The 23,106-nt window shown below is 53.0% G+C and overlaps 1 protein-coding gene across 8 annotated transcripts in view; it reads left to right on the forward strand.

Annotated features, from left to right (window-relative positions):
• Window positions 1-23,106, forward strand: part of UBE3B (ubiquitin protein ligase E3B) — a 55,209-nt gene that overhangs the window by 26,222 nt on the left and 5,881 nt on the right. For all 8 annotated transcript variants that reach the window (XR_007145715.1, XM_047827173.1, XM_047827172.1 and 5 more), the window contains 11 exons: window positions 448-562; window positions 1,393-1,492; window positions 6,741-6,860; window positions 11,437-11,613; window positions 11,743-11,853; window positions 14,352-14,489; window positions 14,772-14,837; window positions 16,746-16,804; window positions 19,182-19,364; window positions 19,858-19,969; window positions 22,833-22,925. Coding sequence is in view for 7 of the 8 variants with exons in the window: in XM_047827173.1 (XP_047683129.1) it covers window positions 448-562; window positions 1,393-1,492; window positions 6,741-6,860; window positions 11,437-11,613; window positions 11,743-11,853; window positions 14,352-14,489; window positions 14,772-14,837; window positions 16,746-16,804; window positions 19,182-19,364; window positions 19,858-19,969; window positions 22,833-22,925 (1,274 nt within the window). In the remaining variant the exon portion in view is untranslated. The remainder of the gene's footprint in view (window positions 1-447; window positions 563-1,392; window positions 1,493-6,740; window positions 6,861-11,436; window positions 11,614-11,742; window positions 11,854-14,351; window positions 14,490-14,771; window positions 14,838-16,745; window positions 16,805-19,181; window positions 19,365-19,857; window positions 19,970-22,832; window positions 22,926-23,106) is intronic.

Raw genomic sequence — 23,106 nt, forward strand, 5'->3', positions numbered from 1 at the left:
GGAAGTTTTACATCTCCCTTCAGGAAGTACGTGTAGGTGTGAAGGATTATTAACGATGATGATTTTGCCCCGGATCTCCCTTTCCTTCTTTGAGTTGATTTCCGTGAAAAGAGAACGTGTGTCAGGGCACGCTCCAAATCAGAGCTCACCTCCTGAAGTGCTTCCAGTTTGCTTGGTACAAAGCTCCTTAGATTAAAAAGGTCCTTTGGATCAGCTGCTAGTGGGAGGCAGACAGTGGTGATTGTGTCTGAGACGCTAGGGTCCTGCAAACAGAACGTACCCAGGGCGCCTTTTATTCTGTCGATTCCACGTGGACTCTATAGAGTGAGGGAGACAGAGACCTTGGTGGGGGCTGGTGACCGGCAGAGACAAGACGCCATCCTCCTGGCTCCTCGCCAGCCCTGACCAGCTCTGTGTTTGCAGCTCTCCCATTTCTTTGACCCACAGAGAACGCCAAGGGGGACACCTTGGAGCTGTTCCATTCTGTCCACGGCTGGCTGATGGTGCTGTACGAGAGGGACTGCCGGCGGCGCTTTGCCCCCGAGGACCACTGGCTGCGAAAGTGAGGAGCGGGGCCGGGCGAGCGGGTTTGTGGGGGCCAGGCTCGCGCTCTGGGGCCCGGGGGTCTTCATCGCTCCCTCGTCCTCTGTCCCCCTGGGAGGACAGACCGCCCAGCGGTTCGTGCCTGTGGGGATGTGCTCGCCCTGAGGGTGGTCAGGGCTCAGTAATGGTGACAAAGCCAGGGCATAGTTAGCAAATGGGAAGAAACTTCTTGTAGCTGAACTAAGCAGCAGGTTATAAGAGTTCAGTGGTGGTTTTTATCAACAGAATGAGCAGGATGAAAACTACAGCCGGCCTTTTGGGGGTAGGGTGGGGACATCCACTTACAACAACTAAGTGTAAGATGTCTGTAGTTTTGTTTTGGTTTTGGTTTTTTTTTTAGTTTGTGTATTTTAAGAGAGAGAGCAAGCAGGGGAGGGGCAGAGAGAGGGCGAGGCAGGATCCCAAGCCTGTCTCAAGATTCGAACTTATGAACCGTGAGATCGTGACCTGAGCCGAGATCGAGCTTAACCGATGAAGCCACCCAGGTGTCCCGAGATGTCTGCCATTTTTTATAAATGACATGTCGGCTCTTATGTTGTGGCACTAGAGTGGGGTCTGGCGGAGCAGAGACTAGGTATTTTAGGCTTTGCAGTCAGAGGCTCTCCTTTGCAAGAGCCCCAGTCTGCCATTGTGGCGGGAAAGCGGCCAGTGACGGTACGCGGTGGACAGATGTGGCCGTGTTCCGCCGAAACCTTGCTTACAAAAACGGCAGCAAGCTGGAGCTGGCCGCCCCTGCGCTAGAGAGCTGCTGTCCTATGATAACCCCAAACCCATGCCTTTCTTCCGAAGGGACCTCAAACCTAGCGTGCTCTTCCAAGAACTGGACAAGGACAGAAGACGGGCGCAGCTGATCCTGCAGTACGTCCCTCATGTCGTTCCCCACAAAAACGTGAGTTGCTCTCAGAGCCGGGCCCCTGTGCATCTTTGTGCCCTGCCGCATGGCACCCAACTCGCCCCCTTTGCTGTAGCAGTTGGAGAGAAAGAAACGAGCTCTTTCACTCCGCAAATGTGCACGGACAGTGGGTCTCCATCTACATCAGGTATTAAGCCGAGTACAGAAGCTGAAGAAAGTATGCACTGGCAGTTCTAGCAGGTGGGGGGCATGTCACAGGGATGGATGCTGGGGGAGCCCAGACAAGGGGGCCAGGCCCAGCTGGCAATAGGGGGAAGGGAGTCAGGAGAAGCTTCCAGTGGTTAAAGGCCCGGGGGGTTGAGAATACGGTGCTAATGGAGGGCCCGACGTACGGTCTGGCTGCGGAGGATATGAAGGAGAGCCAGGAAGCTGAGCGGGTTTGTAGGGGTTGGAGCTGGAAGGACCCTGCAGACCAAGGGCAGGAGCTTGGATTTTGGCCAGAGCCGTTGGAGCGTTATCAGCTTCGGGGGCCCCTGGTCAGAGCTACGCTTTAGAAGGTTCCTTCTGGCCATGGGGCGGAAGACCAGCTAGAGGCAGAGGTGTTATGGGAGTGGAGAGACACGATAGGATCAGAACAAAGACATTCAGAGAAGGAAAGGAGGGATTCAGGTGGTGGGCGGGCTTCGGGCTTGGGCTCCTGGGCGCTTGGGGGAGTCATTCCCTGGGGTAGGAGCGCGGGCTAGAGGAGGTCAGCTTTGAACAGGCGGCACAGGTGTGCGGTGTCCGCCACTCCTCGAGGCCATCGGACAGTGGGGCTGGAGAGAGACACTGCACGTGGACAGCGCCCAAATCTGACTGCATCCATGGCCACGGACAGGGTGGTCAGGGAACTGGGCGGAGTCAGACAACCAAGGGGCCTGTTGTTAAGAGGGCCAGCATGAGGAGAGGACTCATCAGAGGAGGGAAACCAGCAGCGTGGTGTCCCGGACCCGAGAGACATGAGAGTCTCAGAAAGGGTCAGGTACGGTGGCCAGAGTGTCAGGAAATGAGGGAAGGTGCTGCCCATGTCCCTGGTCTGTAGTGAACACTCCAGAAATGTCTGCTGGAACCCGCAGTGGTACTGTGCTCCTTCAGAAGAGACTCTTACGGTCTTCGTGTGCCTCTCTTTCTTTTCCTTTTTCTTTTTCTCTTTCTTTTTTTTTTTTTTTAAAGTTTATTTATTTTGAGAGAGAGCACAAGTAGGAGAGGAGCAGAGAGAGAGGGAGAGAGAGGATCCCAAGCAGGCCCCATACTGTCAGCGCAGAGCCCAACCCAGGGCTCGAACCCATGAACTGCAAGACCATGACTTGGGACGAGAGAGTCAGATGCTCAACAGATGGAGCCACCCAGGCGCCCCTCCCTTTTTTTTTTTCCTTTTTGGACAAAAGACATTTTTAGAAAAGAGCCTAAGTCACATTTTTTGTAAATTGAACCTTAGTTTTCAGAGATACATATTCCTCGCTGCTCTTTGATATTGTTTTGACCTTGATGTTAATACTCGCAGTTGCTGTTCTTTACCCTCAAGTAGTGATTTGCAAATGGATGTGGCTGTTTAAATTCTTATTGCACTTGATAGCAGAGCCTCTTAGAAATGAAGGGAACTTGTGGGGATTACTTAGCTAAACGCCTCCATCTGGGGTGGGAGGCCCCGACAATACACCTGACCTTGCCTCAGGTGGAAGGCCCGGAGCCTTGCAAAGCCATCCATTGTATTGCTTTACTCTTCCCAGTGATGGGACGTTCTTCCTCACCTTAACCTGATTTACTTCTGTGTAACTTCTACTTCTGTGTAACTTCTACTCTCTGGTCCTTGAACAGCCACTCTAAGTGGAATCTCCAAATCTTCTGAGATGTGCGGACAACTCTCGTTTGCTTTCTGGTCTTTTCTGTGCCACAGGTAGCATCCTTCCCCTCCCCCCAGCTACTCCTTGGGGAAGTGGCTTCTGGCTCCCCATCCTCTGGGCCTCGTCCAGTTTGGGGCAGTCTAACTGAAAACGCAGCACCCCACCCTGGCCCCGCGTGTCCGTGAGGTCAGCCCTGGACCATAGCACTCCCATCCCTTGTAGTCTGGGATTGCCGCTCCATGTGTCTGCAGGTCACAGGCGCTCTGCTAGGGTGACCCTGGGTTGTCACAGGGCATTTTAAGTTTTTGAGAAGAGCACAGTGAGATCCTTTGGACACCATGTGGAGCACCAGCTCGAGCTCACGATTTCAACGCTCCTTTCGAGGATGCCACTACGCTGGGTTTTAAAAACAAAACTCAGTTTTTGTTTCAACGTGCATGTATTTTTAAAATACGAAGCTCTTAGCACATAAATACTTACCAAGTGGCTAGGACCCTCGCTACCTCGTAGATGGCACTGTAAGTATTTCTTTTGACCTAGGAGTGCCGTGAAAGTCATTACTGAGTCTGTGGGGGTACTGAGAACAAGAAGCCTGAGAACCTCTGAGATTAGTTGGCATGTCTTGGGGACCAGGCTATAATCTAATCCTCACTGTGTGTTTTTTCTTTGGGGAATTGGGGAATTGTGCTTAAGATTGCCATCCAAGCTTTTTGTCCTTGGTTCAGGAACTTTTTCTCCTCTCGTGGGGACCCTTCCCAATCCCCTGGCACCTGTCCTGACCCTTTTATGGCCCCAGCAGGTACAGGAGGGCATCTGAGGCTCAGTATGTCATAGCAGCGAGGCACTGTCCCCTCCTGGGGGGGCACGTACTTCCCTCTCTCGCTGGCATGCTCTTGCCAGAGTGCACGGGGGAGTTATAGTCTCTCCAGGCCTGCCCGCAATCTTGCACCTGTCATTATGGCATCTGCCCTAAACACCAGAACTCTCCCTGTTCTTGATCTCATTCACGTGGGCGGCCCACAAAGCTGTTCCTGCTTCCCTCAAAGTTTTTCAAGGCCTCGGCTCCGCCTCCTTCACACACACAGCACTTTCTTCTCTGCACTCTCTTACATTGCTTTTACGCTTTTATGTGCAGTGTATCCCCGGACTGGGACTTGAGACCTTCTCTTTTGTTCTGACCTGGAAGGCCTGGTGCCACACGGGGTGGGCAGTGGCTCTGTGGTGTGGTGGCCCGTGTGTGAGTCCGGGTTTGACTGTGGTCCCTGTGTCCACCAGCTGTGTGACCTTGGGTGAGTCAGTGTCTTCATCTGCAAAATGGAGACAAGGACCCTTTCTCAGATGTCTGCTGCCGTCGTGAGGCCTCTCATACCATTGAGAGCTGCGTACCGTTGTCCCAAACCCCCTTCACGCCCCGTGGAGACCAGAGCCCCACACAGTCTTTCCTTGACTCCTGCCATTCTCACGGCCACCTCTGCACTTTTACTTCTGTGTGGGCAGTCTCCACCCCATATGGGATTAACCCAGGTGGGAAACTCTTCTTTTAACATTTTTTTAAATGATTATTTGTTCATTTTGAGCGAGAGAGAGGCACACACAAACGAGTGGAGGGAGGGGCAGACGGAGACAGAAAGAGAAAATCCCGCGCAGGCTCCACACTGTCAGCTCAGGGCCCAACCACAAGGTCATGACCTGAGGTTAAGTCAAGAGTCAGACGCTTAACCGACCGAGCCACCCAGGTGCCCTGGGAAGCTTTTCTTCTGCCTCGTGTTCAAGTCATGCTAAAGATTTGGGGTGAGAGCAAACAGTCGTGCCTCACGGCCCCACATAAGTTAAAGACCTGTTCTGGAAGTCTCAATTCCCCCTGCACAGACAAGAGACATGCCAGTGCCCTTCATCCCCGTCACAGCCTCCCTCACTGTGGCTACGTCTATCCTTCCTTTCCATGTTGTCCTGGAACCCTGATACTATCCAGAGCACTTCAGTCCTTGTTTCTAGGCTGGTGAACCAGCCACCTCAAGCGGCTCCCCTGAGAAGTAACCCCTCTGCCAGATACGTTCCTCCTCCTCCTCGGGAAGCTGTGGGCACTTTTCCTGCTGCAGCCGTGTGTTAACTTCGTAGTCAATGAAACGATCAAACGTAAACACACGAGCCTCTCCTGTATATAGTTAGCTCTTGTTACCGTTGTTACTGTTACCATTCTGACTGTTCTTATTGTATTTAACAAATCCTTTGACATTTGAGGGGATTCCCATTTTTAAACAAAATCAGCAGCGATTGGATTTATTTCTTCATTCAGCAGACATCATCAGAGTGCTTTTACAGCAGTGATTCTCAACCCCAGGATGGGGCCAAGGGTCGTGCTCTCCTGAAAGGGGTTTATCAGAATCTTGACCATGGGAGAGAGGGTTCTTCTCTAACAGTAACTGAGAAATATTACGGGGGGTGGGGGGGGGGTGGGGGGGGGCTATGGTGTGCTTGAGGGCACAGAGGAGGCTGATAAAAGGTCAGGGACCTTTATTCTGTGGGATCATTTTTTGAAATTTCTGACAATGAAAAAAATTATCTTTGAATTGTTTCTCTTTTTTAACTCCTAACATTGATTCCCTTTAAAGCAGGCATAGGTATATAAAGCAGCCTCTGTAACCTGTTCTACCACCAGGTTTTTACGGTGGCTTATTGACTGAATGAGAATGATTTTCTGTCAGACCATTCTTTTTTTTTTTTTTTTTTAATGTTTATTTATTTTTGAGAGAGAGAGAGTGAGACAGAGTGTGAGCAGGGGAGGGTCAGAGAGAGGGAGTCACAGAATCGGAAGCAGGCTCCAGGCTCTGAGCTGTCAGCACAGAGCCTGATACAGGGCTCGAGCTCTTGGACCACGAGATCATGACCTGAGCTGAAGTCAGACGCCCAACCGACTGAGCCACCCAGGCACCCCATTTTTTTTAAAGCTTATTTATTTTTGAGAGAGAGAAAGCACGAGTGATGGAGAGGCAGAGACAGAGAGAGAATCCCAAGAACACTCCACACTGTGCAGAGCCCGTTGTGCGGCTCAAACCCATGAACTGTGAGATCATGACCCAAGCCCAAGTCGGATGCTTAACTGAATGAGCCACCCAGGCGTCCCCGGCTTCCAGACTATTTTTAACCGGACTGTGGCTGCAGCCAGACCACTCTTTCTGGGGCCTTTCTTCCTTGGCATGTACTCAGCTAGATTTCTAATTCCCAAGGTTGTTTTTGGGAACGTCTGCCATTCTCCCCAGACACTTCTGACCTGTAGCATCTATCAGAGTGTCCCGTTGTGGTGGCCTCTCGCGTGACTTGTTTCGTTAGTCCCGTACAGCGTGTCTTAGGGAATCATCCGTTGTTGACCCAGTTCCTGGTCTCACCTTTGCTCATTTCAGAGAGTTCTCCTGTTCCGAAACATGGTTACCAAGGAGAAGGAGAAACTGGGGCTCGTGGAAACCAGCTCAGCCTCTCCCCACGTCACCCATATCACAATCCGACGGTCCCGCATGTTGGAGGTGAGAAGCCCATCACAAAAAGGTGTACTCTGTGAGACGGGGGGTTTTTAATGGACGATCTATTGCCTGTGAACTGTCCTTGTCACCCCCTGGTCCAATGACCCCGAAATCGAGACTTAGGGAGTGGAATGGGGCCATGTGTCCTGGGATCTGCTCTGAAGAGCCGCTTAATTAAGCATGTCCTCAGTGTCGGGAACCCACGGTGCAGTGTTTCCCTTCCTGTTCCCCATGCGGGTCCCCCGGGCTGGAACATTGAGCACTGTGCCCCTTTGCGCAGGAAGTGCCACGTGCAGGCATTCTTGTGTCTGTGCAAACTCCATTCGTCCTGGCAGGCACTTTGCCCAGACTCCCAACTGTGAATGTGGAGGCTGGAGCGTAGGTAGTAAGTTTACTGAGCCATACTGCGAAGTGCATGTATTCTAGAGCTAGGAGTTCTTGGTAGACATGAACTTGGGAGGAACAAGTGAAGTGGCTCACCTCAGCCAAACCAGTGTCCACGGTTGCTGCTATGCGGCAGCTTCACGTGTGCCAGAAATTGGTGCCTGTCCTCAGAACACGTCACCTCTATATGTCAGAAAATTGTAATATATTGATTCTGTTGGAACAAGACACCAACTACCGTCTGCTGGAACGTTGTTACAATAAACGTATGTAACTGCGAGGTCTGCGTTGTGTGTGCCGTGCCCTCCCCCAGGGTTGTGCAGTGCGGAACCTGCCCAAACGTGCGGATCCCACCAGCGGTGGTAGAATTGGTGACTGAGTCCCAAGCCCACATTCCTGGAAGAGGCTGGGCTGGGTTTATTTGCCCATGCTTGCTCTTCAGACCTTTTATCTCGCTTCAGCCACGTTTCCTCATTAGCCTGTTCTGCAGCAGAGGGCAGTTGCGGGATCTCAGGACAGCGCGTGGCCACGTAGCCAGCCACCGGCCAGCGGCCACGGCAGCAGCCCTTCCTCCCAACACATTTTCATTTTCTCCCTTGGGGGATTCACGCTCCTTCCTGGAGAGCTGCTTTCAGTTCCCTCCCGGCCACTGGTGACTGACACTGGGGTCTGCTGGGGAAAGGCACCATGTGGTAACCAGGTGACGGTTTTGACATTGTTGAAAGTAGAGGTAAGAAATGTAAGTGCCTACAGGGACCCTGCTGGTCATGGGAATGGGTGAAGCCGGCCGAGTGTGTCCACGCAGGAGCATCTTGTTTGCATGCTGAACGACAGGAATCTTCTTCACTTCCCTGGCTCCCCCGACCCTGCGCTCTCTGAAACACGGCCCGCAGTTTAGGTCACTACTTAAGAAAAAGGACCCCACGAGCGAGTGGATAAATGACACCTGGCGTCCAGCCTCATTGTTCTCGAGCAGTAGAGAGGGGTGGGCAGGTGGGGAGCACGTGCCCCCTAAAAGAGACCGCCTCCACCCAGCTCCACCTGACTACTTCTGTGTGGGGACTTAGGCTTCTCTATGCTCTGGGTTTTTAGAAGGCCACAATGCGGGGTTTTGTGTGAGATCCCCAGAGCTTTTATGTTGGGCGCTAATGGAATTTGGTAATGTGCCTGGAAGGTTAGATAACACCTGTCTTCCGGCAAATTCAACCTGCGGGCCACCAGTTTGCAAGCTTTGCTTTGACTCCAAGAAGAGAAAGACCGAGTGGGATTAGAAACTCCCTCCTGCAGCACTTTCTTCGGTCGGACCTGCACGCTCCTCCCCCGTCCCTTAACATCTTCAGTCCCACTCAGACGCGGCCAGCCCTGACGTGTCACTTCCTGACAGTCGGGAAGTCTGGGGTGCTAGAGACTGGTGCGCCCCGAGAATGACGGAATCCCCAACTCCCTCAAGCGTCCTTGCGTATGGGAGAGTCCCCTGACGTCCCCGTTACCCTGGGCCTGCTTGCTCCAACACAGCCTCCAGGGATGTCCGAGGAGGGATGTCTTTCTTAGGTTTTAGGCCAAGTCTGCTTTCCTTTCCATATTCCATTAGAGTCTATCTCGTCATGAACCTGATTACTGTTCATATCGAATTGGGAAGGGGAGAGAGTCATATATTCAGTCACTCTGGTCATTCTCCTTCTGTGGTGGTTTGGTGGTTAGAACAGGAGCGCGCAGTGGCATTTGCTGGATTTGGACACAAGGGGGCATCACAAAGCCGATATTAGCCGCTCCTGGGATATCCCGGGCTTTTATTCGGTTCCCTCTTCTGTGGTTTCTACTGAAGGTGCTGCCTTAGTACTCCGCTTCCAGGTGTTAGCCTGAAGTTTTGCAGGAAGGTGTCCCCTCACAGAGGGTGAACGGGGGCCGGGACGCTAGCATCTGAGAACCAGGAGGAACCTTAGCCATACTCTGCCCAGCCCCGTCCCATCACTCTCAGAGGCAGAACTGAGGCCAGAGAAGTTACGATTCACAGTCAGCTCCATTCAGGTGTCAGTGGGAGAGCCGCGCCTGGGAGCCAGCTCTCGTCCCAGGTCAGGGTCTTTGAGATGCAGTAGAGAAGAGGAACGCCCTCCTCCGACCCACCTCCTGGAAGGAAGGACAGACACAGGTTGAATCCTCGTGTGATGCCGCCAGTGCCCGGAGGATGTGGGGTGCAGCAGGCAGTTAGGAGGCAGCTGGCAAATTCCTCTCTATAGCCCTTCAGAGAAAAGGCCAATGTGGGGCTGGTGAAGAAAAACTGAGGGGCGCCTGGGTGGCTCAGGCGGTTAAGTATCCGACTCTTGATTTCAGCCAGGTCATGATCTCATGGTTTGTGAGATCGAGCCCCGAGTCAGCTGACAGCACAGAGCCTGCTTGGGATTCTCTCCCTCTCTCTCTCTGCCCCTCGCACCCCACCCCTTTCAATCAATCAATCAATAATAAATGAAAAATGAAAAATAAATAAAATTTGACTCCAGCGAGCATTCCTTAAGTACTTGCCCTGTGTTCAGCCATGTGCTAAGTGCTTGCCCAGGACACCATCTCGTTTAATCTGCATGATACCGACACCCCTCCTAATGGGAAGTAAAGCTAGGAGGCATCATTTCAAAGCAGAATGGAGGAAATCCTGCAAGCAAGCAAGAAGATGTTGGAATTCTCCACCCATCCCCGACTCTGTGCCAAGATGGTGATCTCAAATGGAGACACGTGGTTTAAAGGCTGCCGCTGGCGCTGCACAGTGACTTCTGTTTCCCGCTTCTTTCCATCTAACTTCATGGTTTTCAGACTTCCACATGCATACAGGATACTTCACGGGCCTATGCACCCGAAACCGTGGTCCTCTGCCTTCCAAAGACCCTCAGAGGTAGTTATTACTGGCTCACTAACTTGGGACCCTCACCCCAGAATAAGATCGGGAGCCACCATGGGACAGTCCTTTGCATCACCAGAGGAACGTGATCAGCAGGAAGGTGGCAAGAGTTTCCCAAAGCAGGTCTTACTGTTTTGGCCTCGTGTGCTTTGTGACAAGGGACCAGACAGGCAGACAGGTGGATGCCATAGAGATGATCTGTCTCGTGTTAGCAGAACGTCTCAGGGCACTGCAGTCATGCCTGAGAGGGAGACCCGTGGGGCGGCCTCTGTAGGGATATTGCAGTTGATTTGCACCTTCTGCGACAGGATCTAAAGAGCTCACTTTCTCCCCTATGACGGCTTCTCCCTCATGACGGGGCGGCTCACGTTGGATCAGAAGACTCCTCCCTGGCTGCTGTCCTGTTCAACACTATTTCTGACAGTCACTGCTCTGAAACGAACACCTGAGCGGCCGGCTTATCAGCGCCCACGTGCGTGCGAGGAACCTAGGAGACCTTGACAGATTAGAATCAAGAGACAGACTAAACAAGATGATTACAAGAACTCTAAAGTCGTGTCCTTGGGTACTAGATGGCTGCATGCCTCGAGGGCTGGCTGCAGGCTTCTCCTCCCCCCTGCCCCTGCCTGTGGGCCCAGCATCACTCATTCCTGCACCCTTGACTCACTCCTGCACCCTTGTCCCCTCCTTCCAGCTGCTGTGCCATCAACAACGATATTTCTGAGAAAGCCAGTCATGTCTCCCCTCGCCTGGACTCTTCTCTGGCTCCCTAGTGCCCTCAGGCACTAAATTCCTCAGACTGACTCACCAGGCCTTTCCTGAACTGGGGAAAGATCCAGGAGTTGAGCAGTTGGGGGGTACTTACTTTTCTCACCTTCTGGTGATCTATGAGTCTCACTGACTGATTTTTACCGTGAGCTAAATAAGCTACTCTTTGCATTAAAATGGAGGGTAGGATCTTGTCCCAGTTTCTTCCATCCTTTGTGTGGATGGGATGGGATGGCCGAGAGCTTGTCGACTCACCTTGCCCGGTTTCCCTGTCTTGGTGCTCTGCATCGTCTCAGAGGCAGCCTCCCCTTGCCACACAGCAGTGGCGTCACATCCCCAAAATGAGTTTTCCTTTTAACAGGCTCTTGTACAAGCAGGTGAGAACTGCTCATCCCCCCTGCCCCGCACCCTGCGTCCTAACTGTTTAGTAATTAATGCCGGGAAGGATTCACACGGGAGCAGGAGCCTTGGGGAGGCAGCCCTGAGTTACGCAGAAGTCCTCCCGCTCCTGACGGGCTGCAATTCTGCTCTCGGCAGGATGGCTACGAGCAGCTCCGGCAGCTGTCCCAGCACGCCATGAAGGGCGTGATCCGTGTGAAGTTCGTCAATGACCTCGGGGTGGACGAGGCCGGCATTGACCAGGACGGTGTTTTCAAGGAGTTCCTGGAGGAAATCATCAAGAGGGTGTTCGACCCGGCACTCAATCTGTTCAAGGTATTTAAGGGGAGCGGGAGCGGGGCTGACAGCAGTCAGGTTCTCGGTGACAAATGAGAAGCGAAGGGCTGGGCTTGCTCTTTACAAGGCATTTAACCTCCCTGCCTCTCTCTCCGTTCTTCCTCACAGACAACCAGCGGGGACGAGAGGCTGTACCCTTCACCCACGTCCTACATTCATGAGAACTATCTACAGCTCTTCGAGTTTGTGGGCAAGATGCTGGGGAAGGCTGTGTATGAGGTAGGCATGTTCAAGAGCATCACCCCGGAAGGGAAAATGAGATGTTAGAAGCCCCGTGGACTTCGTGCGCGTTTTGGTGACCGGGCCCGGCCACGTAAAGGACCTGTCGTTAGGATGGAGTCCAGGAAAGAGGACGGGACCCGAGATTACTGGACAGAAACACTTGGTGCTTTCTACACGTTATGTCATTTCATCCTCTCGCCAGTGCTGTGTTGTGGCTGCTGCTGTCCCATTTACCTGCAGGTGACAGAACTGAGGCTTTGAGACGCTTGTCCAGAGTCTCAGTGGTAGTTAATCTGTAGAATCCAACTTCAAACCCCGGTTGGCCTGGTCCCTCCTGGTCCCCAGGAGGGCAGCATTTTGTGGGGTGTGATAGTTGTTACCGCTCTTTTTAAATTTAAATCTTTTGTTATTGGAGTGAGTGCTTCAGAGCCAGCCGCAGGGTCAGAGCCAGCCACAGGGTCAGAGCCAGCCACAGGGTCAGAGCCAGCCGCAGGGGTCCGGGTGTTGCCTACAGAAGGCAAGGAAGGCAGGGCCTTCCAGAGCCTCAGCTCCTGGTTGAGACCGGTCTTCCCTGGCCAGCTGTGTGACTGCACCTGCAAGTTGCTTTTATTTCCCTTTTTTTTTGTTTTTTCTTTTTTTTTTTTTTTCAGAGAGGGAGTAGGAACAGGGGAGAGGGGGAAAGAGAGAGAGAGAGAGAGAGAGAGAGAGAGAGAGAGAGAGAGAGAGAGAGAGAGAGAATATATCTTAGGCTCCATGCTCGATTCAGGGCTCAACCCCATGACCCTGGGATCATGACTTGAGCTGATATCAAGAGTCAAACGCTCAACCGACTGAGCCACCCAGGTGCCCCTGCTTTTATTTCTCTAGGCCCTTGTTCGCGTCAGAAAAAGTAGGGATGACAAAAGCTACGTTATCGGCTTGCTGTAGATGGTAAATGAGCTAATACAGGTAAAACACCTGTGGTGCCTGGCTCCTCGGTCTCATGGGGTCAGGGTGGTGTGGACTTGTGCAGACTCCAGGTGAGGCCCACGCAGCTCCTGGTCCCTGTCCGCCATGAGGCAAGCCAGGTGGCACTTGGGTCCCGCCCTGCTCCCCAGGCAGGAAGTAAAGCTGCCGTGGGCGCTCGTGGGCTGCCGCTCTCATGGCCTTCACGGTGGGCTCCAGAGATGCCTGAGCAGCTCTCCCCTCTCACCCCGTCACAGACCCCAGGGAAGCCAGGCTTCCCTCCGAAGCAGAGCCGGGGGCTGGGGCAGATGGGAGGGAGAGAGGCCCTGTGGCCGAGCATACTTATTCTCTGCGTAAATGGCCTCCGTCCACGGCCTCGGTCCCTGGCCGTGGTGCGGTTAGGTGCTCTGTGTGCGTCCCTGCCCAAGCTCCCTCGGGCTGCCTCCTGCCCTGGGCTGGTTGGGGGTCCTGGGCTCCTTTTCTGTGCTTCTGTTTCCACCATTTCTCGGGTGATTCCCATGTAAAGAAGAAATCCCATGAGGATGTACTTGGCCATATGCCATGTTTCTCCTTTAAACACGAGATTCCAGAAGAGTTGGGCCCGCTGAGAAGCGTGCCTTCGTCATTCTGGGAATGTGCTCCCTGTTCCCTGGACCCAGTGTCTGTCTCCTCCCCCAGCAGTAACAACACAGGGAGAAATTAGGACATGCTGGGTCTGTGTGAGGGGCAGTGTGTGTTAACTCACGTTAACTCACTCAGCCCTCTGAGTCGGGCCATCATTGACTCTGAGCCCTGTCCCTTTTAAATCTCTGTGATCTTCTCTCTACCTAGAATAATCTGTCCGTTTTCCTCAGTGTAATGCGTGTTTCCTTGCCGTATCCCCACCTCCTATTTTCCTCCTCCGGTGCCTTCCCCATTTCAAGCGCAAACCTGCTTAGAGCCCTCCTGGGGCTCCCTGCTGCCCTCGGGATAGAGTCCAGACTCCAGGAAGCTCCAGAGACCTCTCCTGATCTGGCCCTGCCTCCTCTCTGGCCTCACCCCTCACCTTTCCTCCCCCGAACACTGTGCTGTGGCCAGAGAGCTCTGTGTCCCCTTCCTAGAACACACCTGTGGGCCTTGTGCTCCTTACGTCTAGCTTAGATAGGTCTTTCTCCTGGAGGCTTCCCCTGCCCTGCCTCCAGGTGAGAGCCTGTGCTCCCCGTTCCTTTCCAGCCTGCTCGTTTAATCCTTAAAATGGCGAGGCTATGCTGGGCCCCATTTACAGATGAGAGAGCCGATGTCCTCACAGCCAGGCAGCTGGGCAGCTGGGATTTGATCCCCGGGCTCTGCAGCTCCAAAGCCTGTGCCCTTACCTGCTGTGCTGTGACATCCCCCAGAGGCACTTGATCCAGGTGGCGGGAGGTACTGGTCTCCACCGGGGAAGTCTAGGCAGCGTCTAGAGATCTCACTGGTGCCCTTGGAGCCCCTCTGCAGCCCAGGCCAGCCCGACGAGGTCACCGAGATGGAATCCCGTGGGGCAGACAGGCAAGCTTCTGTCTTTGCTCTCACAGGGAATTGTGGTGGACGTGCCCTTCGCCTCCTTCTTCCTGAGCCAGCTGCTCGGGCACCACCACAGTGTCTTCTATAGCTCCGTGGACGAGCTTCCTTCACTGGACTCAGAGTTCTACAAAAACCTCACTTCTATTAAGGTCAGTGTGGCACGGCAGAAGGCCTGGCTGCAGGCCAGTGCAAACGCAGTGAAGTGAAGGCCTCGGGGCTCTCAGGTGGTGGAAGGCAGTTTCCTACTGTGGGACGGGCTTTTCTGCGGCCACCACAGGCCCCCGCGTCCCCTTCTGGCGCTTCTACCCCCTTCCTCGCGGTGAGGAGCCTTTCCCTTTGCTTCAGTAGGAGGGGAAGTATTAAGACCTTCGAGGACCTAGAAGGTCTCCTCCTCCTGGGTCCCAACACTTGCCCCTTCTCTGTTGCATTAGCGTTACGAAGGGGACATCGCTGACCTGGGCCTGACTCTGTCGTACGATGAGGACGTCATGGGTCAGGTAGGTCGGCCTCTAGGGCTGAGCAATTCTTCTCCGCCCTCCACCGGCTTCCTGAGACCTTCCCAACACTTAGTGTTTTCCCCAGGAGGAGGTCCACAAACCACAGCTGTCTGTCCTCGTCCCCGGCTCCCTCGCCCATCCCCCTTCTCCCTCCTAGCCAGCAAGGAGGGCTCTCCCTTTTCCGATCCCAGTTGACCTGGCCTTTGCCTGCCTGGCCCTCGAAGAGCTCCCCACGGAGACCCTGCTTTGCTTAGCTCGCACTTTGGGCCTTTCCTGATGGAAGCTCTAATTCCCCGTTGGTAACATTGCTTTTTGTTACCATGGTGAGGATTAGCTGTCACATACAGAGTCTTGTGACTTGAAGAGGGGAAGAAGCCACCCGAGAGGAAGTGCCTCGGACAGAATCCAGTCCTTGCTCGTGCTCGTCATAAAGAGCAGGGCAGGAAGAAAAGACCCTTGAAACTGCACCAGCAGAGGAGTTTGCTCCCAGAGTTTTCCTTTTGGCTTTTCCCCTCAGCGCCTTCAGCGCCCTCTAGTTACATCCCAGTGGACACCTGCGTGAGCCTAGACCAGGAGCTTCGTGGTGCTGAGCTGGCTTCTTGGAGCCATACCTGCATCACCTCAGGGAGGTCGCTCAGTCTCCCCAAGCCCCACTTCCCTTATCTCACAAAAGTGCGTTCTTGAACGTGAGTCCTGGCTGGGACCAGCGTCACTCGGTAAAACACCTGCAGGCCCCACCCTCCGAAGAGCCTCCCCCACCACCACCCCCAGCACACTGGCCTGTGAGGGAGAAACCTAGTGAGCTGTGCTGACCTCTGCCCTCCCCAGCTCGCTGGGTCTCAGAACTCTTCCAGGGGGAGAGAGAGCCATTCTCCAAGTGGTAGCCCACAGACGTGGTGTTCCATGGAGCCCCTTCTGGGAAACACGAGGCTGAGTGATTGCCAGAGGCCCTTCAGCTTTAAAATCCTCTGGTTGTCCCGAGGTGTTGGCAGCAATGGGACTAGGGGTCCACGGTTGTTCCTTTCTTCATCATTAGAGACCTAGGGTATTATGTTAATAGAATTTCTGTTAAAATCAGCTTTCAAATCATGCGTTCTTTGATTTTTAAGTGACCCCAGAAGTTCTTGAGGTTGAGGAAAACAATTGATTCTATGGATATCAAATCTGTAATCAGATTTTGAACATTCCTCCTGACAGTTTTTCTCCTGATGGTAAAAATAATGCAAACTGCAAACCACAAATTCAGCTATAATACGAGCACAAAAATGGAAATGAAACCACCTCTGATGCCAGTGCCAGGAGAGGACCACTGTTAATGTGTGGTCTGTGCTTTTCTAGACTTTTCTCCCTGGGCCCGTATGTAATTTTTAAAGTTTCATTAAGTAATCTCTACACCCAACGTGACTCGAACTCACAACCTTGAGATCAAGAGTCGCATGGTCTTCCGATGGAGCCAGCCAGGCACCTCTATAATTTTTTTTTTTTGTAGAAATGACACCACACCATGCGTGTTGTCCTATAACCTTTTTTCCTCCCTTCTCAACAAATACACATTTTCCTCATATTTTTTAATAGCTGCATGACATTCCGGGGTATGGCTGTACCAACATATATTTAACCATCCTCTGTGCTCATAAATGCTAACACGGTCCCCTCCACGACATCTTGAAGCCTTACTACAAATGTTTGAATGAGGATCGGATGAGAAGACACTTTCCATATTGATCATGTAGGGTCCGCTTGTTGAGACTGAAGCCCTGGCTTTTTGCGAAGATGATTGCCCCCAGACATGCTCCACCTCGAGTCTGTCATTATTAGGGATATTGACGTCGGGCCCTTTCGTCTTCAGAGAGCTTTATTTCCCCGTTAGAATTCTCTCGAGTCATTGCTCCCCGTCTTCTCCCCCAGCTCGTTTGCCATGAACTGACTCCTGGAGGGAAGACCACGCCAGTTACGAATGCAAATAAGTGAGTATAGCAATTAGATTTTTAAAGTCACCACTTGAAAAGACTTCATTCTGGCTTTCTGGGCTCACTTGGAGAATTTATTAAGATAAATCGAAGTAGAAAGAGGCCATAAATATCATCATGGAATTTACTGGTTACAGTTCAGAGGCCAAAATTGCGTTAAATTCGATTTGCAAAATAAGAATTGACAATTTATTTTTTGCAGTAGCACATCTAAGGTCAGAGGCACCCCGGCCACGGTGTTCCTAGGAATTTAATGACGGCTCGAGATGCAGACAAATGGATTCTGAGCCACTCAGGCACGTAGTCCTGAACCCAGAGGGCATGGAGGCGGAAAGACACCTTGGAGGGGCAGATCATTTTGGAATGATAGCATGTGGCAGTTGTATAAAACGCTGTTCTTGAGAAGACACGGTGATGAATTCAAATGCCACAGACAGGTCCTTAGACGCGGGGAGACTCTGAGGCCCGGCAGCTATTGTCACAGATAACAGGCTTTTAGAAATCTATCATAAATGTCAACCTCCTTGGTCCCTGGAAGCAAAACTCCTCAATGCACTGTCTCCACCCGCACTATTCTCCCCTAATTAAAACAGTAGAACCTGGCATGAGGAGTAGGTATTGGCCCTTTTGTCAATCTATCAATCTTCTGCCGCCGGGCTCAGTGGAGCCTCTGAACTGTTAATCTGAGCATCACTGTCCTACTGACAAGTGAGAGCTCAGTCCCACCTGGTGAGTCATTTGGATCAGATGCACATCACAGCCCAGTGTTCCGAGCAGTGTGGCCCTCCTGGGTCAGGTGGTTGGGTCATTCCGCATGCTTGGCGAGCTTTTATTTAGAAGAGCAGACCTGATATCCATCATGATCGAAAGACCCCAGTTTTGACTCCTGGCCACGGGGCATCAGTTGGACAACTGAGCAAAGAACAGGGAGCTGAGGCTGGGAGGCACTGCCTGAGGGTGTCCAAGAGCAGGGGCGGGTCGTGTGCCTGCCTGCCGTGGGCCTGTAACTGCCCCTTCTGAGGCTTCGCGTGAAGCAATGCCACGCAACAGACCTTTCAGGATGTGTGGCTCAAAGGGAAGCTTTGATCAGTGGGAGCAGCGAGCATCACCACTGTCAGATGTGTGACGTGTCACACAGAGCCCGCCACCCTCAGATCGGCCGCGTTTGGCCAGGCATCGCGGCGCAGAGGTGAGGGTGGGAGTGGCATGTAGCACAGCCAGGGGCAGTGGGTCGGTGCGGCCTGTGTTGGAGTGAGGTCCCTGTCCTGTCTCGCGACCCGTGTGGGATGCCGCTTCACAAACGCTTACACGTTCTTAGCATCCAAGCTCAGTATAAGGGCTGGGGGTTCGGTCCTACGGACGGTCTTAAGAGGTCTGGAAATGCCAATGCTGCCCTCCTCAGGGGTGATGTTTGATCTTGCACTTTCTGGGGGTCGGGGAGGTAAAATGGGAAAGTCCCCCACAGTCCCTCCCTTTTGGTAAAATGGAACGTCAGCAACAGCTTCAGAGAGTCCATGAGTGGCGATAATGGGAAAAGTCATATGTGAGTATACTGATGTGTGGGTCTGCTACTGGTTTAAATAGTCCTATTTTCAAGGTCAGTAACTCAAATCTGAGCATCGTGGGGTAAAATTTTTATTGGGACTGTGCTAATTTGGGCTTTTGAGAGTTGCACCTGGGCTGGCCTCAGGTTCTTTCATCTCTGAGGAAATCGTTTGCTAACAAATCCGCGACAGTAGCAAGCCTGGATTTAACCTGTTCGAAAGAGTTGCACGGTATATGGTGTTGCAGATGAGGTCACCGTGCTCATGAAAACAGACCCCGAAGACCATCTGCTCGGAACCGGTGTTAGTGCTCTGGCTTCCCCATCGAACCCGTCAGCCAGCTGCATTTAGTTACAACTATCCACAGGCTTACCTCTTCATGGCTGAGAGCCTTGGTCTGGATTAGCAAGGCTTTGACCAAGGTTCCATCATGAAACCATGTTTCCTCTCCTTTAAAGCTTATTGGAGGACTGAATTATATCTTAAATCAGTGAAATTAAATAGAAGCCCGAAAAGCACCCTTTGTACTGAGAAGGGTCCTCTCCTCACCTGGAGAATGTCTCACTTCTACTCTCGGTACAGTGGGGTGTCGCCCAATCGTGACCCACTGGGTTTGGGGGAGGAATGAGTGAGATCCTGCCCTTGAACGCACGGCGCATACACAGTGGCACCACCACCATCATCGTCCTCGTGATCGTTCTGGTGAGACGCCCTGGTGCCGTTTGTGTTTTTGCGAAATGGTCCAGAAATGACCGGACTCCTCTTTCGCTCCATTGGTAACAGCCCGCCCTGGCCTTTTCATTCCCGTCGTTTTCTCTTGTTTGCAACAGGATTAGCTACATCCATCTGATGGCCCACTTTCGAATGCACACTCAGATCAAAAACCAGACAGCTGCCCTCATTAGCGGGTTCCGTTCCATTATCAAGCCCGAGTGGATCCGGATGTTCTCGACCCCCGAGCTACAGCGTCTCATCTCCGGTGACAATGCTGAGATTGACCTGGAAGATTTAAAGTAAGGAGCGAGAAAGAGGGGGGAGAGGTGAAATCTTAGGCCTCCCGGAAAGCAAGCTCTGCCCCCTTGCTGGGCTCCCTTCGGAGAGCTGTTTCCGCAGCCCACCTCCAAGTGTGCTGCTCCCTGATTAAGGGTGAATCGCCCTGGAATAAAAGCTCAGCCACTTGTCTGTCTGGGGACCCAAGAAGTCGAAGTGGAGACTGAGCAAGTCTCAGGGACCACCCGCTGGGCTCTCCAGGGCTCGGGAAATGGGAGTGCAGGATCTCCTGTCGGCTCCTGCTCCGGAGCCGCAGGCCTGGCTCTTAAGCTCCCTGCCCACTTAGCTTCCAGGGACATGGGTTACGAAGGCATGAGCTTCCAGCCTTCCAAGAAGTCAGTAGTCGCCCGGGCCTACCCGGGTTTGCTGTGTCATTTGGCTAAATCCCATCCCTGCCTGTGTCTGTGAGCGCCCGTGGGAGTGTGTGTCTGAGCCCATTGTCTGCGTTGTTTTCAGGAAGCACACGGTGTACTACGGTGGGTTTCACGGAAGTCACAGGGTCATCATCTGGCTCTGGGATATTCTGGCCTCTGACTTCACACCTGACGAGAGAGCCATGTTTCTGAAGGTATTTTATATGTTGCCTTTACGCACATTCATAGATACTCTCCTAAACCTAGAGGCCACTTGATACAGTAATTTACACTGGAAAAAAATAAAATTACCAAGAGGACCTCATTTTATCGGCATATCCTCTCCCGGAGGCCGGCCTCCTTGGTAAGTCAAGCAGTAACAAGACAGGCCCAAGGCGAGGCTGAGTCGGGTGCGCCCGGGACCTGCTGCCTACTCCTCTGCAGAAACAGGCCTGCCTGGGCCCGAGCTGGCTGGGCTCAGCACTCCGTCTTCCCCTTCACTGGCGCTGGCCTTGCCCGTATCTTCTTTCTTCCTGATAGAAGCAAACAGTGTTGATTACCTTAAGATACAGACAAGCAAACTTTTTTCTTTTAAGATTTTTTTTAAAAAGTGACCTCTACACCCAATGTGGGGCTCAAACTTATAACCCCAAGATCAAGAGTCACACGCTCCACTGACTGAGCCAGCCAGGCACCCACCAGATGAGCAGACTTTTTAACAGTCTCCATCCCTGCTCTCCAGGGACTGCCTCTGTGTACCCTTTTTCTCAGTAGTGTGAAACATACAGTGTCACACACACAATGTCCTGATAAAACACATGTGACTGAGGGGCGCTCGGGTGACTCAGTCAGTTGGGCATCTGACTCTTGATGTCGGCTCAGGTCATGATCTCACAGTTCGTGGTATCGAGCCCCGCACTGGGCTCTGTACTGAGCGCAGAGCCTGCTTGGGATGCGCTCCCTCCCTCTCTCTCTGCCCCTCTCCCCGGTTCGCACACGCCCTCTCTCTCAAAATAAAAAAAAACATATTTTTTAAGAAACACATATGGTTGAGTAGGCTGGTAGTGACATATATTTTTGCAGAGTGGCTGACATTAACCAGTTCCCTTATATTGGTGTCTCTGAAGTTGTAAATGTTCAAAGCGTTCCCTCAGGGCCACTGTGTTTCCTGTTACTGACGTCGGCAAAGTGTGTTATAGGACACTGGATGGTACTTACACTTGTCTGTGTATGTGTTGTGTACCTGTGTATCTTATAAAAATGGAATCGTCACTTTGTTATCTGGTCTTCTATTTGATGTTTTGTCACGAACATTTTGCCATATTCTGGGGATAAATTTAAGTGCCTTAAAATATTTTCCTTCGGACGTTTGGGTTTCTCGAATGGTCTCAAGTGACCGCAGTCATTGAAGCAGCATGAACAGCATCACCACCAATTGAAATGGCAGCGGGTTTTCTTCCTCCTTGGTTTGTCGTTGTGAGGAGAGTTCATTCCCATCAAGGAGGCCCTTCTCACAGATGCAGAAATGCCCTGGTCATCCCTGCAGGTTTTGAGGGACTTGGGGTAGGCAGGTGGACCTAATTCCAGAAGTTGATTCTCAAGAGAATCAATTCAGTTTTTCTGACAGCGCCTCCTGTAGGCAAAACACTCTGCCGACCCATAAAACCGCTTGCCCTGCCTCTCCCGGAAAGGAAGAGGGCCAGTGTCTCATAACCGTGTGTGCAGCCACTGTCCCACACGGCGGGCCTGTGTGTCTCTGGATAGCCTGTCGCCAGACCTGCCGTTCCTGCTCGTGTGCCCTCCCTTTTCTGCACACGGGCCCCAGAGCCGGGTGGTACTGTACTACACAAGCGTCGTAGCACAGGAGTGGACATGACTCTGCCTTCTCTAGACGTCACGCCAGCAGATGGCAGCTCCCTGGGCCACCTCCCCGCCCCCACCCCCTTCCTCCTCCTCCTCCTCCTCCTGCCCCAGGGGGTGAAGGCACCACTCCCTCCATTGAGCAGCCCTGGCCTGCAGCAGGTCTGAGCAGCCCGAATTGGAATATGCACAGACTCTCCTGGGTCTGTCTCCTCCTCCTTAACACAGAGCAAATCCCACAAGCTTCCGTGGAGTGATTAGACGAGACCGGGCTCCCAGAGCCCTCAGACATCGGCTTGCCGTGGCATTTGGAAGCACAGCCTGGTGTTGTAAGTAGCAGGTCCGTACCTGCCCTGGAGAAGGGAGCGCATTTTTAGCAGATGTTGAACTTTAGAAAGCAAATCGTTTCTTAGGACTTCTCTGGGCAGGTTTATCCCTTGGATTTCCGGGTCACTCCGATTGCTCTGTCCAGACACGAGCTAGCCCGTTGGGGGAAATAACATGGGTGCGGCCACGTGGAAGATGCAAGGAATCCCGAGAGTCTGGCAAGGGAGCAGGGCTGATTGCCCGTAGGCCCCATCTCAGGTCTTAGTCTGCCCCTCAGCCTTGCTGGCCCTTGAGGCCTGGTTTTTGTCCACATGCTAAGAGCAGATTCATCTGTCAGAGACCACTCACAGAGACTGCTCTGTAAACCAGCAGGCCGGGAGCTCGGGTGAGCATACCCACGTACCCTTGCCTGTGTGGCTAGGAAGCCGAGCAGGAAGCCAGGTGCAGGGGGAGCAGGGCCCCCTCTCCTGTGCCACGCTTGGTGGGCACCACGGTCTCACTGTCCCCAGTGCTCCCATTGCATGGTGTCTGTCTGAGCGATGGTCACCGTGCCAGACCCACTGGGGATCAGTCCCGTGTGGGGAGTTTGTGTTGTTCCTGAACTCTTGAGCTGCACATTCTCCACCCAGTGATGGGGTTGATGCCCACAAAGTCACACCCACTGGTGTGGTCTTCAGGGGTTTTAACCTTCGAGAGCAGCACCCTTAAGAGAGATGTGAGATGTGTTCCGGCCCTTGGACCGAATGCACTCTCTGTCACCGTCCTGGCAGCTGCACGGCAGTTAATGGGACCGTGACCGGAGAAGGCAGAAAAGGGAAACTCGCCTGTAAGGGGCCTGTTTTTGAGGGAGCAAGGGCCCCACTCTGTCCCCCAACCTGCCTTGTGTTGCAGTTTGTGACCAGCTGCTCCAGGCCCCCGCTCCTGGGATTCGCCTACCTCAAGCCTCCTTTTTCCATCCGCTGTGTTGAAGTGTCAGACGATCAGGTACCGCTGCTGGGGGTGGTGGGGGGACAGTCGGCCCCTCTTGGTTGTTGTCGGCTCTGCCCACCGGCTGGAGCCTCTACCCGGTCCATGTCCGCACGGCGGGCAGCGTGGCTCCTCGGAGCCCCGTGAAAAGGTTCCACGGCCCTCTGGCCGGGAGAGCGGTCCGGCACCCAGAGGGTAC

Source organism: Prionailurus viverrinus, chromosome D3 (genome assembly GCF_022837055.1).
Source record: "Prionailurus viverrinus isolate Anna chromosome D3, UM_Priviv_1.0, whole genome shotgun sequence".
Taxonomy (NCBI): domain Eukaryota; kingdom Metazoa; phylum Chordata; class Mammalia; order Carnivora; family Felidae; genus Prionailurus; species Prionailurus viverrinus.